The 13010-nt window shown below is 46.6% G+C and overlaps 1 protein-coding gene across 1 annotated transcript; it reads left to right on the forward strand.

The window, feature by feature from the left end:
* Positions 1 to 1713: 1713 nt before the first annotated feature.
* Positions 1714 to 2834, forward strand: LOC119338881 (glycine-rich cell wall structural protein-like). The gene has a single exon (XM_037611093.1). The coding sequence runs from the start codon at positions 1747 to 1749 to the stop codon at positions 2455 to 2457; it is 711 nt and encodes a 236-aa protein (XP_037466990.1). The 5' UTR covers positions 1714 to 1746; the 3' UTR covers positions 2458 to 2834.
* Positions 2835 to 13010: the final 10176 nt, after the last annotated feature.

A 13010-nucleotide genomic window follows, 5' to 3' on the forward strand; every position in this document is an offset into this window, starting at 1 on the left:
GAGAAGAAGGCACCCAATTATGATGCTGCACGACTGCAAACCGCACTACTTGAGGGTATAACTCGTTTATCCCGCTCTTATTTATTTCTGTGTTTGTCGTACTAGCTATCTAACTAGATGTTTCCGCTATATGCGTAGTACATGCCTATCTGGTTAGATTTCAGTATGTGATTAATTAATACTATCCATGCCATGTTCATGATTTATTTCTGGATTAAATTAATCAAAAAATTGCTAATATGCTCGTCACACATGCCCACCGATGACCTAGAAGTTCCACCGGGACGGAGGCTAGACAGGGAGAACTTTATTCCATCTTCAAGGAGTCGCCACCTCGTAGAAGCCATAGACAAACTAAAAACACTAAAATGATGGATGAACCCTCCCCCCCAGCAAGGGTCGTGATCCCCGTGTGCCTCCATGGCCTAAGGACACTAAAGACGATGCAGATTGTGGACGGCGGCGGCGAGAGGTAGGGAAGCCCTAGATGCAGGGGGGAGCGTTTGTAGCTTCCAGCTACTCTTTCTTCAACGATCACTAGTAGAAAAACAACTTTTAGTACCGGTTTGTAAGGACCTTTAGTGGACTAAAGGTCCCCCCTTTAGTCCCGGTTCAACACGAACCGGGACCAAAGACCCACCACATGGCACGAGCCGCGCCGTTGTCTGGGGGACCTTTAGTCCCGGTTGGTAAGGATTTTTTTATTTTTATTTTTGAAATAAAGCAAAAACAGCCCGCCTACTGGGCCGGCACGGCCTGCATACGACTAGAAACCCAAACTCTAGTTGGGCCAGGATGCAGGTCCGTACGGCCCAGTAGGCCCCCACAGGGCAGAAGACTTGCAATAGGCCCACAAAGGCCTTCTTAGAGAGGAGCTCGACACGGTAGCCGCGGCGGGGCTTATAAACCGGTGTGAACTCCTCTCAACTAGCGAAGTGGGATTAAACATTGTGCACTGTGGGTGGCAGCGCACCATCTTTAGTACCGGTTGGTGGCTCCAACTGGTACTAAAGAGGGGGGGGGGTCTTTAGTACCGGTTGGAGCCACCAACCCGTACTAAAGGCCACCACCTTTAGTACCGGTTGGTGGCTTCAACCTGTACTAAAGACCCCCCCTTTAATATCCGTTGGAGCCACCAACCCGTATTAAAGGCCACCACCTCTTTAGTACCGGTTCGTGGCACGAACCGGTACTAAAGGTTCGCCACGATAATGAGCGCCGCCCGCCTGGCCGTTGGAACCGGCACTAATGATCACATTAGTGCCGGTTCAATTGCAAACCGGGACTAATGAGTTTTACATTAGACCCTTTTTCTACTAGTGGATTCGCCACCTCCCTCCCGCTTCTCGTGGGGTTTAAGGCTCAATCAAGCTTTGGGTGTTTCCGTCGGATTGGAAGAGATCATAGGTTTGTACCTTAGGAGGTTGATGGATGTGGATTAGTTCAAGCGATTACACATCTTAATTAAAAACGAGTAAACCTCCAAAATTTCACCGCTGTCACCCACGATCTGCACGCAGTGCCTGCAACCAGAAAACAAACCAGTGCACCTAGCCCACGGGTTGAAACAGGCCTGCCCTATCGTGGATCCACGCATGTGTCATCTATCACGGACTCCTGTCCCATTCCGCCCATCTCCCGAAGAATACCACCATTGTCTCTCGTGGCGACCTCTATATAACGCCAAGACCTGATAGCCAGACTCACACACTCGCAGTAGCTAGCTAGGTGCTTGACCTACTACTCATGACCAATATGGCGTCCAAGGTGTCGGCTTCATATGGCCTCTTCCTTGCCCTTAACCTCCTCTTGTTTACAGTGACCAGTGCCTGCCCAAGCTGCGGCGACTCGGGCAACAATGGTGGCCACGGGAGCAGCGGCGGCGGGAGAGGTGGTGGCGGTGGAAGTGGTAGCGGCGGGGGAGGGCATGGAGGCGGGGGCGGTGGAGGCCATGGAGGCGGCGGCGGCGGCGGATATGGAGGCGGAAGCGGAGGGGGTGGAGGAAGTAGCGGTGGTGGGATAATTGGCGGCGGTCCTGGTGGTGGGATCATTGGCGGCGGTCCAGGTGGTGGCATCATCGGAGGGAGCCCAGGTGGCGGGATCATCGGCGGCGGGAGCGGTGGTGGTGGAAGTGGCAGCGGCGGCGGCGGCGGGTATGGAGGAGGAGGCGGCGGCGGGACGAGCGGGTGGTACGGCAAGTGCCCGACGGACGCGCTGAAGCTGCACGTGTGCGCCAATGTGCTGGATCTGATCAAGGCGAAGGTGGGCGTGCCTCCGTTGAATGACCGGTGCTGCCCGCTGCTCAACGGGCTCGTCGACCTGGACGCCGCCATCTGCCTCTGCACCGCCATCAAGGCCGACGTGCTAGGCATCCACATCAACCTCCCCATCCACCTCAGCCTCATCCTCAACTTCTGTGGCAAGGGCGTCCCGACCGGCTTCATGTGCCCTACCTAATCCCGGTGATCCTATTGAGTTCGCGTTTGATCTCCCAGAAGGAGATGAGAGAGGTCACGTCCACTCATGCATGCATGATCTCAACGAAGTGCATGCATGCGTTCAATAATCAAAATTGTTGCTTTGGTTTAGTTGTTTTATTATATATTTTTTCGTAAACTTTTGAGTCATAGCTTGTGGTAGTTACCATTGCATTTTGCTTTGCGATGGAATGTGGCCGTTTGTTGTTGGCGTTGTTGTCGTTACATTATCTTTTCCTAATTTTTGAATTTGAAAGATGCATAGCATCTAATGAATTTGATTTAGTATTTCCAAGATACAACATAGTAACCTGTGATTGTTGGATCCGAGTCAAGGGAAATTTGACCAAACTGCAATCCATTGTCTTTGTTCTTAGACCTTCTATTTCTCTATGTTACGAAAATCATAAGCCTCATCTTCAAATGCAGTTCAATTACAATGTCACATCATTTTTATAGTTCCTTCCCTCGTAAAGAAATATAAGAGCATTTTGATTAGTAAAATAATGATCTAAACACTCTTATATTTCTTTACAGAGGGAGTACAAGACATAACATGATACTTGCTTATCATACTACAGTGGAAGAGGTCTTAGGCTAACTCGTTGTACCAATACAAACCGAGATTTCAAACCTAAAAAGTAGAATTTGACCACTCGGGCGAACTAAGCATAGCTTAGATGGTAGGTTTCTTGTGGGAGAGGATTTGTGGTAGTAGGGACATGGCCCGACCCTTTTTTTTGTTTTTGTTTTTTAATCTTTTATATCTTTTGAACCAGAAGTACAAATTAAGTTTTGTTTGCATTTTCGTGTTTCTTCTGACAAGGGCTTACAAATAAATTCTATTCAATTACATCTTGTTGAGTTTTGAAAACTTCGATAACTTTTAACTGTTAAAACTTGGTACGATTGAATGACAAAATCATAAGTTCAGAAACTAAGATGTTAAACATGGTGTCTCATCGTGCGGAATCGAACGCCTTTGAGGATCGGGAGGCAATCCGGCATGGCTGGCAGGTACGTGCCCCACACCTGCGAATTTTTGGGTTTCTTGTGGTGGAACAAACTCATCCGAGTTCGAGGCCTAAACTTGGCACGGGTGTTCGCATATTTTCTGAATTTATTCCGGGCTCTTCGGTGCTACTGTTTTAGTGGTATGATGTGCCTGTTGACTATGAGATGTTTGGATGGCTTCATCGATCTCAAAATCTGCCGGTTAATTAAGGTCTCTCGGAGGTGCTTGAAAGGATAATGTGCGTACATATGTTTATAGAAATGAGTGTGTGCACGTCTTGTGAGCGTCGGCGTACTGTGTTTCTTTAAATAAAAAGGAAAAAAAACTTGACCAATGGGGAGCGGGGAGCGAAGAGTGCAAACCTCATGCTCTAAAGGCATCTCCAACGGCAACCCGCAAATTTTCTCCCGCATCCGTCCGCAGACAGGGGGACAAATCCGCGGACACGGATACGGGAGGCCGCCATCCAACGCTGCCTTCATACATTTTAAGCGCTTTTTCAATAAACCGGATGAAATTCATGCAAACACGGCGGATTTCATACAAACAAGACGGATTTCATACAAACATGGCAGATTCACTAGATTTCAAACATTTAGAGAGAGAAAACGATCCGACCATATACCTATCCTAAACACCGGCGGCGCCCGGCGTCCGAGCCCTTGTCGTCCTCCATCTGTCGTCTTTATTACCACCGGCGATAAGACCGATGAAGTGAAGATGCGGTCTCCGGCGAGGAAGATTAGAACACGGGAGACGGACCGGCCCACATGGGACATAAGGTCGTGCTGCCTCCCGTGGCCTACTCATCCTCGAAGTAGTCCGCGGCCTATCTGTCGTCGGTGGATGTGAGGTCCATGATTGAAATGATGGCGCCGGTGTTGTCATCGTCCCACCAGGCCGCCTGATAGTTTGTGGGCGGCACAACTGGCGTTGTTCTCCTCCGCGATCGCCTGCAGTTGTGCCTCCACGGCGGCCGCTTCCTGGCAAGCGGCGGCTTGAGTGCGGACTGCATCATAGATGTCACGCCGCTCCACGACAAAGTTGGGGTTCACTGCGGCTATCGCCGCCATGGCCTCCTTGCTCACTCGCTCGCTGTAGATCTGGCCCTCCGCCAGCCAGTGCTACTCCAGGAGGAAAAAGTCGTATTGGCATTCCTCCTGCGCATGCTAGAACATCGACAAAGGTGCAGGCGCAGGCTGCACCTCCGCCATGGCAGCATTGTAGTGCCCCTGCGCCTGGCCCATGGTAAAGCCGGCGTGCACACGAGATGCGGGAGTCGGGACGGTATCGTCCGACCCCGTCTCCATCATGGGGTTGTCCTCTTCGTCGAAGACCTTTGGCAAGTTGTCCAGCAAGCCGACCTCGATCCTCCTGGCACGGTGGCGGCAAGGGCGTCCACTGCGTGCCTCATCTCAGTGGAAAGGCTCTCCCACAGAACTTTGCCACCTACAGTCATGGCGGATGTAGTGCAAGGATGGAGGATGGGGAGCAGCTTGTGTTGTGGAGTGGAGTTAGCCGGGTGTGCTCGCCTTAAAATAGCGGATTCTGATGAGGCCAGGCGTCCGGGTGCATCAATATGTGGCACCGGAGTGGATTTCTTGGCAGGCGAGTCTACTTAATGGCAGCATGAGGATGGACGGGGCATTAAACGTTTATGGTAGATAGTTGGCCCGTCCCATCCAGTCACGCGTCTCCGGCATTGAATAGGTGTGGAGAACGGAGATGCGTCGCGGGCGGTGCCCTCGACTAGCGTGTTGCTTCAATGGCAGAGGCAATGAGAGGTAACGTCCACCCTGTGTCGTCTTCAATGTGTAGTGGCATGAATGTGGGCAGCTGGCGCTGGACGGGGACACGCGAGCGAGATGGAGGATGGGGTTTGGGTGGGGCCAGGGCAGTCAGAAGTGTCCGCAAAGCCCCCCTCCCCCCGCCCGGCGCATGTTTGTCTCCGATTTGCGACAGAAATCCCGTCAAGACCGCCCGGCGCACCAATCAAGACCCGCTTTGGATGACTTACGCGGTCCGGACAACACGATCCGAACGGATGCAGGAGGTTTGAAGGGGAGATGCCCTGACTACTTGGTCCTCTATAGGTAGCCTCGTCACATGGCGATCTTCCTCTAAGCCCAAGAAACAAACTTATCCATGAACATTCGAACCCAACCCTGACAATATTTTTTTGAGGGTCAATCCTAACAATATTGGAAGACATTTTTGAGCGCATCCTTAGAGATCAGAGCATCTAGAGCTGGACTTGGTAAATCCGGGCCCTCAAACGCCCACGGATGTGCCCGGACGCGTCCACGGACAGCGACCGGGCACTCCTCAAATTGTGTCGTCCACATCCGTGTCTCTCATATCCGAACCCCTATATCCATACTATATCATGCAACGCCAATGAAACTATGTAGATCAGCTCCGGACATAGAAATTGCACAATAGTTCACCAAAAGATCCACCAAAGTTCACATAAACGACGAACAACTTTATACTACAAATAAAACATGGAATTAAAATTGACTTCACCACTTTTGGGCCGGCCCTTTCCCCTTCTGGTCGCCGATGTAGCTGTACCCGTCGGCAGATGGTGGAGCATTGTCCGATTCATCAAAGGAGGAGTTGTGGTCGTCGGAGGGGGAGGAGTCAATGATGACGAGGCCCTTGAGACGATGGACGGCCCGGTCCTGTTGGCGCCTGAGGTTCGCCAGCCGAGCCGCCTCCTTCGCCTTCTCCAACGCCTCCCACTCAGACTGCTTGATGTCAAGCCGAAGAGCCCTCACATTATTCCGGATGAGCCACCGAGCATCCATCTCCGCCATCGTAAACGACCAACGATAGACCCACGCGAGGAGTCGCTGGTCCTCGTTGGGCTCCGCCGGTAACCCACGCCGGCGTTGGAAAGAGCTCTCCATAGCCTCCCTCTCCCTTACTTGCTGCCTCTTGCGGCGGGCGGTGCGCGCCTCCGGCTTTGGTGGGCGCGTCCAGGCGGGCGGGGCGGGAACAAGCACCCATCACTGCCCATGAGGGGGAGTAGCAGCCGGCGGGGTGAGGGGACGGAGGAGCCGATTGCGCTTGCTGCCTGTCAGAGCTGCCTATGGGCCGGGAGGGGCCAGCGCCGCGTCCGAGATGCGCCGGTAGGGAAGCGGCGGCTACGGTGAGGCTGCAGATCCGAAGATGCCCTCGTTCTCCACCTTGGACTGCTCCGAGGCGATGCGGAGGGCAAGCTCATACTCCATATCCACCTTGTCGTCGGAGCGGCTGTCAGAGCTCGACATTGCGCTGAATTCAATCGGAATCGGTGAGGGAAGAGGAGAGGACGGAGCAAGAGAGGAGAGTGGGTGATCTAGGGTTTCAGACCGACGAGGCCAGTGGGGGATTTTATGGGACATTGATGACCCACAAGTGTAGGGGATCTATCGTAGTCCTTTCGATAAGTAAGAATGTCGAACCCAACGAGGAGCAGAAGGAAATGATAAGCGGTTTTCAGTAAGATTTTCTGCAAGCACTGAAATTGTAGGTGATAGATAGTTTTATGATAAGATAAATAGTAACGAGTAACAAGTAAATAAAGTAAATAAGGTGCAGCAAGGTGGCCCAATCCTTTATGTAGCAGAGGATAAGCCTGGACAACTTCTAATAATGAGAAAGGAGCTCCCGAGGACACATGGGAATTATCGTCAAGCTAGTTTTCATCACGCTCATATGATTCGCATTCGGTACTTTGATAATTTGATATGTGGGTGGACCGGTGCTTGGGTACTGCCCTTACTTGGACAAGCAACCCACTTATGATTAACCCCTATTGCAAGCATCCGCAACTACAACAAAAGTATTAAGGTAATCCAACCATAGCATGAAACATGTGGATCCAAATCAGCCCCTAACGAAGCAACACATAAACTAGGGTTTAAGCTTCTGTCACTCTAGCAATCCATCATCTACTTATTACTCCCCTATGCCCTCCTCTAGGCCCAATAATGGTTAAGTGTCATGTAGTCGACGTTCACATGACACCACTAGAGGAGAAGACAACATACATCTCATAAAAATATCGAACGAATACCAAATTCACATGACTACTAATAGCAAGACTTCACCCATGTCCTCAGGAACAAACGTAACTACTCACAAAGCATATTCATGTTCATGATCAGAGGTGTAATAATATGCATTAAGGATCTGAACATATGATCTTCCACCAAGTAAACCAATAAGTATCAACTACAAGGAGTAATCAACACTACTAGCAACCCACAGGTACCAATTTGTGGTTTTGGATACAAGATTGGATACAAGAGATGAACTAGGGTTTGAGAGGAGATGGTGATGGTGAAGATGTTGATGGAGATTGACCCCTTCCCGATGAGAGGATCATTGGTGATGACGTTGGTGATGATTTCCCCCTCCCGGAGGGAAGTGTCCCCGGCAGAACAGCTCTGCGAGAGCCCTAGATTGGTTCCGCCAAGGTTCCGCCTCGTGGCGCCGGAGTTTCGTCCCGTAAGCTTGCCCCCGATTTTTTCTAGGGTAAAAGTGATGATATAGCAGAAGATGGACGCCGGAGGCCCACCAGGGGGCCCAGGAGATAGGGGGGCGCCCTATAGGGGGGGGGGCCCTGTCTCCTGGACAGGGTGTGGGCCCCTGGCCTATTTCTTTCGCTCAGAAATTCTTATAAATCCCGAAAAGTTGTTTCGTGGAGTTTAAGGACTTTTGGAGTTGTGCAGAATAGGTTTCCAACGTTTGCTCCTTTTCCAGACAGAATTCCAGCTGCCGGCATTCCCCCTCTTCATGGTAAACAGTGTAAAATAAGAGAGAATAGCCATAAGTAATGAGATATATTGTGTAATAACTGCCCATAATGCAATAAATATTGATATAAAAGCATGATGCAAAATGGACGTATCAACTCCCCCAAGCTTAGACCTCGCTTGTCCTCAAGCGGAAGCCGAAATCGGAAAATATGTCCACATGTTTAGAGATAGATGTGTCGATAAAAAATAAAATACGGACATGAGGGCATCATGATCATTCTAATAACAGCAAGATATATAGATTTTGTCATATGATTTCCTATGCTCAAGTAACAAGCAATTCACAATGTAAAGTATGGTTCAGAAACTTCATTGGGAACTAACAAACTATAATCTCAGTCATTGAAGCAATTGCAATTTATCATAACATCAGAAAGAGTCAAAAATAGAGCTTTCCAGCAAGTCCACATACTCAACTATTATATAGTCTTTTACAATTGCTAACACTCACGCAATACTTGTGGTTATGGAGTTTCAGACGGACACTGAGAAAGATAGGGGCTTATTATGTTGCCTCCCAACGTATTCACCTTTAGGTGATGTCAACAATAATGGCCCATGCTAACGAACATCCAATTGGATATGTATATCACGATCTTTCAAACACGAAGAACTTGCCAATGGATAAAATGAAAAAGGGAAAGGTGGAGATCACCTTGACTCAAGCACAAAAATAAAAGCATAAAGTAAGAACATGAAGTAAAAGATAGGCCCTTCGCAGAGGGAAGCAGAGGTTATCATGCGCTTTTTAGGGTTGATGCATAAAATCTTAATGCAAAAAAACGTCACTTTATATTGCCCCTTGTGTGTGGACCTTTATTATGCAGTCTGTCGCTTTTATTACTTCCGTAACAAGTTCGTACAAAGCTTATTTTCTCCGCACTAATAACTCATACATAATTAGAGAGCAATTTTTATTGCTTGCACCGATGACAACTTACTTGAAGGTTCTTACTCAATCCAGAGGTAGATATGGTGGACTCTCATGGCAAGACTGGGTTTAAGGGTATTTGGAAGCACAAGTAGTATTTCTACTTGGTGCTAGGAATTTGGCTAGCATGAGGGGGAAAGCCAAGCTCAACATGTTCGGAAGGTCAATGACAACATACTTTAACTGAGATGTGAGAAAACATAAACCATTACGTTGTCTTCCTTGTCCACCGTCAACTCTTTTAGCATGTCATACTTAATGAGTGCTCACAATCATAAAAGATGTCCAAGATAGTGTATTTATATGCGAACCTCTCTTCCCTTATTACTTCCTGTTAATTGCAACGATGACCAAGGCTACGTTCATCAACTCCCAACAATTTTTATGCCTCATACTTTCTATGTGTGAAGTTATCACTATCCATAAGATCAATATGAACTCTTTTATTCTTTCTACTTTCTCAAGATCATAGCACATAGCAAATCCTTTGACTCAACACTAATCTTTATTATAGATAGCTCGCGGACTCGAATACAAAAAGAGATCACAAAGCAAAACTCAAACTACTTGATATCAGAACTTCAATCTACTAGAGCAAGATACTACTAAAAGGATCGAGCTAAATAAAACGGTAAATATAGGAGTGTGATGGTGATACGATACCGGGGCACCTCCCCCAAGCTTGGCAGTTGCCAAGGGGAGTGCCCATACCCATGTGATTATTTATCCTTCTTCACGGTTGGTGTTATGATCTTCTTGGTGATGATGCCCTTCAGAATGCGGTTCTCCTCGTCAAGCTTATTGACTTGTTGTTTGAGATCCATAATTTTTTTACGGAGCTTGCCCGTAATGGCCAAAGATCCTTTTACCCAAGGATGCTGCATAGCTGTTGGAGAACAAGTGAAACTCTTTTTCATATTTTCATAAGAAAGAAATCTAGAGTTGGAAGGGATGACCGAAGTTGGAATAGCCACGCTCGGTAGTTCCCCCGTCATAAATTCTGCTCGGAGACGAGAGGTGACTTCTTGATCTTCTTCCATGGCATTTATCCTTTTCAAATCAGCCTCCATCTCATCCTCCGTTGATGGTCCAAAGTGGTAGGCATCGTTATTCTCTCTTGGTCCTGGCGTTGGGTGAGATACCCGGCTCTCCTAACTGACTCCTGAGAAGACATCTTGTTTAATTCTGCAACAGGAACATCTCGAAATGAAAACAGAGGATAACTGCGTGATACGGTGGTCAAAACCTTCAAGAGTATATATAATGAATTTTTATCAACCAAAATACGTAACGTGCAAGAAAATGGAGTCCGGGAGGCACACGAGGTGCCCACGAGACAGGGGCGCTCCCTACAGGGGGGGTCCACTCTCGTGGGAGCCTCATGTCCCTTCCAGACTACTTCTATATTCCTAAAATTCTAAAATATTCCAAAACTGATAAAAATTGCCATTGGAGTTGTTTTGGAGTCGGTTTACTTACCGTACCACATACCTATGCCTTTTCGCGGGCTGGAACATTCTGGAAAGTGTCCCTTATGTATTCCTCAGGGGTTACAGTTTCAATAATATTAGTTTCAACATTGATAGGATTACCTGAAATATAATGTTTAATTCTTTGACCGTTTACCACCCTCGGATTTGTGCCTTCGAAGTTGTTGATTTTTATGGCACCAGAACGATAGACCTCCTCAATAATATAGGGACCTTCCCATTTTGAGAGAAGCTTTCCTGCAAAAAATCTTAAACGAGAGTTGAATAATAACACATAATCTCCTACGTTAAACTCACGCTTTTGTATCCTCTTATCATGCCAGCGTTTGATTTTTTTTGAAAAGCTTGGCATTCTCATAGGCTTGGGTTCTCCATCCATCAAGTGAGCTAATATCAAATAACATCTTCTCACCGGCAAGCTTGAAGTCATAATTGAGCTCTTTAATAGCCCAATATGCTTTATGTTCAAGTTCAAGAGGTAAATGACATGCTTTTCCATAAACCATTTTATACGGAGACATACCCATCGGATTTTTGTATGCAGTTCTATAGGCCCATAATGCATCATCAAGTTTTTGGACCAATTCTTTCTAGATCTATTCACAGCCTTTCGCAAAATTAATTTGAGCTGTCTATTGCTCAACTCTACTTGACCACTAGACTGCGGATGATAAGGAGATGCTATTCTATGACTGACATCATACTTAGCAAGCATCTTATGGAAAGCACCATGAATTAAATGTGAACCACCATCAGTCATAAGATATCTAGGGACTCCAAACCTCGGAAAAATAACTTCTTTAAGCATTTTAATAGAAGTGTTATGATCAGCACTACTAGTTGGAATAGCTTCTACCCACTTAGTAATGTAATCAACAGTAACTAAAATATGTGTATAACCATTAGAGGCAGGAAAAGGTCCCATATAGTCAAAGCCCCAAACATCAAATGGTTCAATAACAAGAGAATAATTCATAGGCATTTCTTGACGTCTACTAATGTTACATATTCTTTGACATTCATCACAAGATAAGACAAACTTACGAGCATCTTTGAAGCGAGTAGGCCAATAAAAACCAGATTGTAGTACCTTGTGTGCAGTTCTATCTCTAGCGTAGTGTCCTCCATAAGATTCAGAGTGACACTTACGTAGAATATGTTCTTGTTCGTGCTCAGGCACACAACGTCTAATAACACCATCTACTCCTTCTTTATAAAGGTGTGGATCACCCCAGAAGTAATGTCTTAAATCATAAAAGAACTTTTTCTTTTGCTGGTATGTGAAACTAGGCGGTAAATATTTAGCAACAATGTAATTAGCATAATCAGCATACCAAGGAGCAGTATGAGAAGCATTGACGTCCGCTAATTGTTCATCAGGAAAGCTATCATTAATAGGCAATGGGTCATCAAGAACATTCTCTAACCTAAACAAGTTATCTGCAACGGGGTTCTCGGCTCCCTTTCTATCAATAATATGCAAGTCAAATTCTTGGAGCAAGAGAACCCATCTAATGAGTCTAGGCTTAGCATCTTTCTTTTCCATAAGATATTTAATAGTAGCATGATCAGTGTGAATAGTAACTTTGGAATCAACAATATACGATCTGAACTTATCACATGCAAACACAACTGCTAAGAATTCTTTTTCAATGGTAGCATAATTTCTTTGGGCAGTAGCAAGAGTCTTACTAGCATACTGGATGACATTCAATTTCTTATCAACTCTTTGCCCTAAAACATCACCTACAGCATAATCACTAGCATCGCACATAATTTCAAAAGGTAAATTCCAATCAGGTGGCTGAACAATAGGTGCGGTGATCAAAGCTTTCTTAAGAACTTCAAGCGCTTCTACACAATCATCATCAAAGACAAAAGGAATATCTTTTTGCAATAAATTAGTCAGAGGCCTAGAGATTTTAGAAAAGTCCTTAATGAACCTCCTATAAAAACCGGCATGACCAAGGAAACTTCTTATACCTTTTATGTCCTTGGGACATGGCATCTTTTCAATAGCATCAACTTTGGCTTTATCAACTTCAATACCTCTCTCGGAGATCTTGTGCCCCAAGACAATGCCTTCATTAACCATAAAGTGAGACTTTTCCCAATTCAGGACGAGACTAGTGTCTTCGCATCTCTGCAAAACTCGATCAAGGTTTCTCAAACAATCATCAAAAGAGGATCCATAGATAGAGAAGTCATCCATGAATATCTCACAAATCTTTTCACAAAAATCATAGAATATAGCCATCATGCATCTTTGAAAGGTAACAGGTGCATTAC

Source organism: Triticum dicoccoides, chromosome 1B (assembly GCF_002162155.2).
Source record: "Triticum dicoccoides isolate Atlit2015 ecotype Zavitan chromosome 1B, WEW_v2.0, whole genome shotgun sequence".
Lineage (NCBI taxonomy): Eukaryota > Viridiplantae > Streptophyta > Magnoliopsida > Poales > Poaceae > Triticum > Triticum dicoccoides.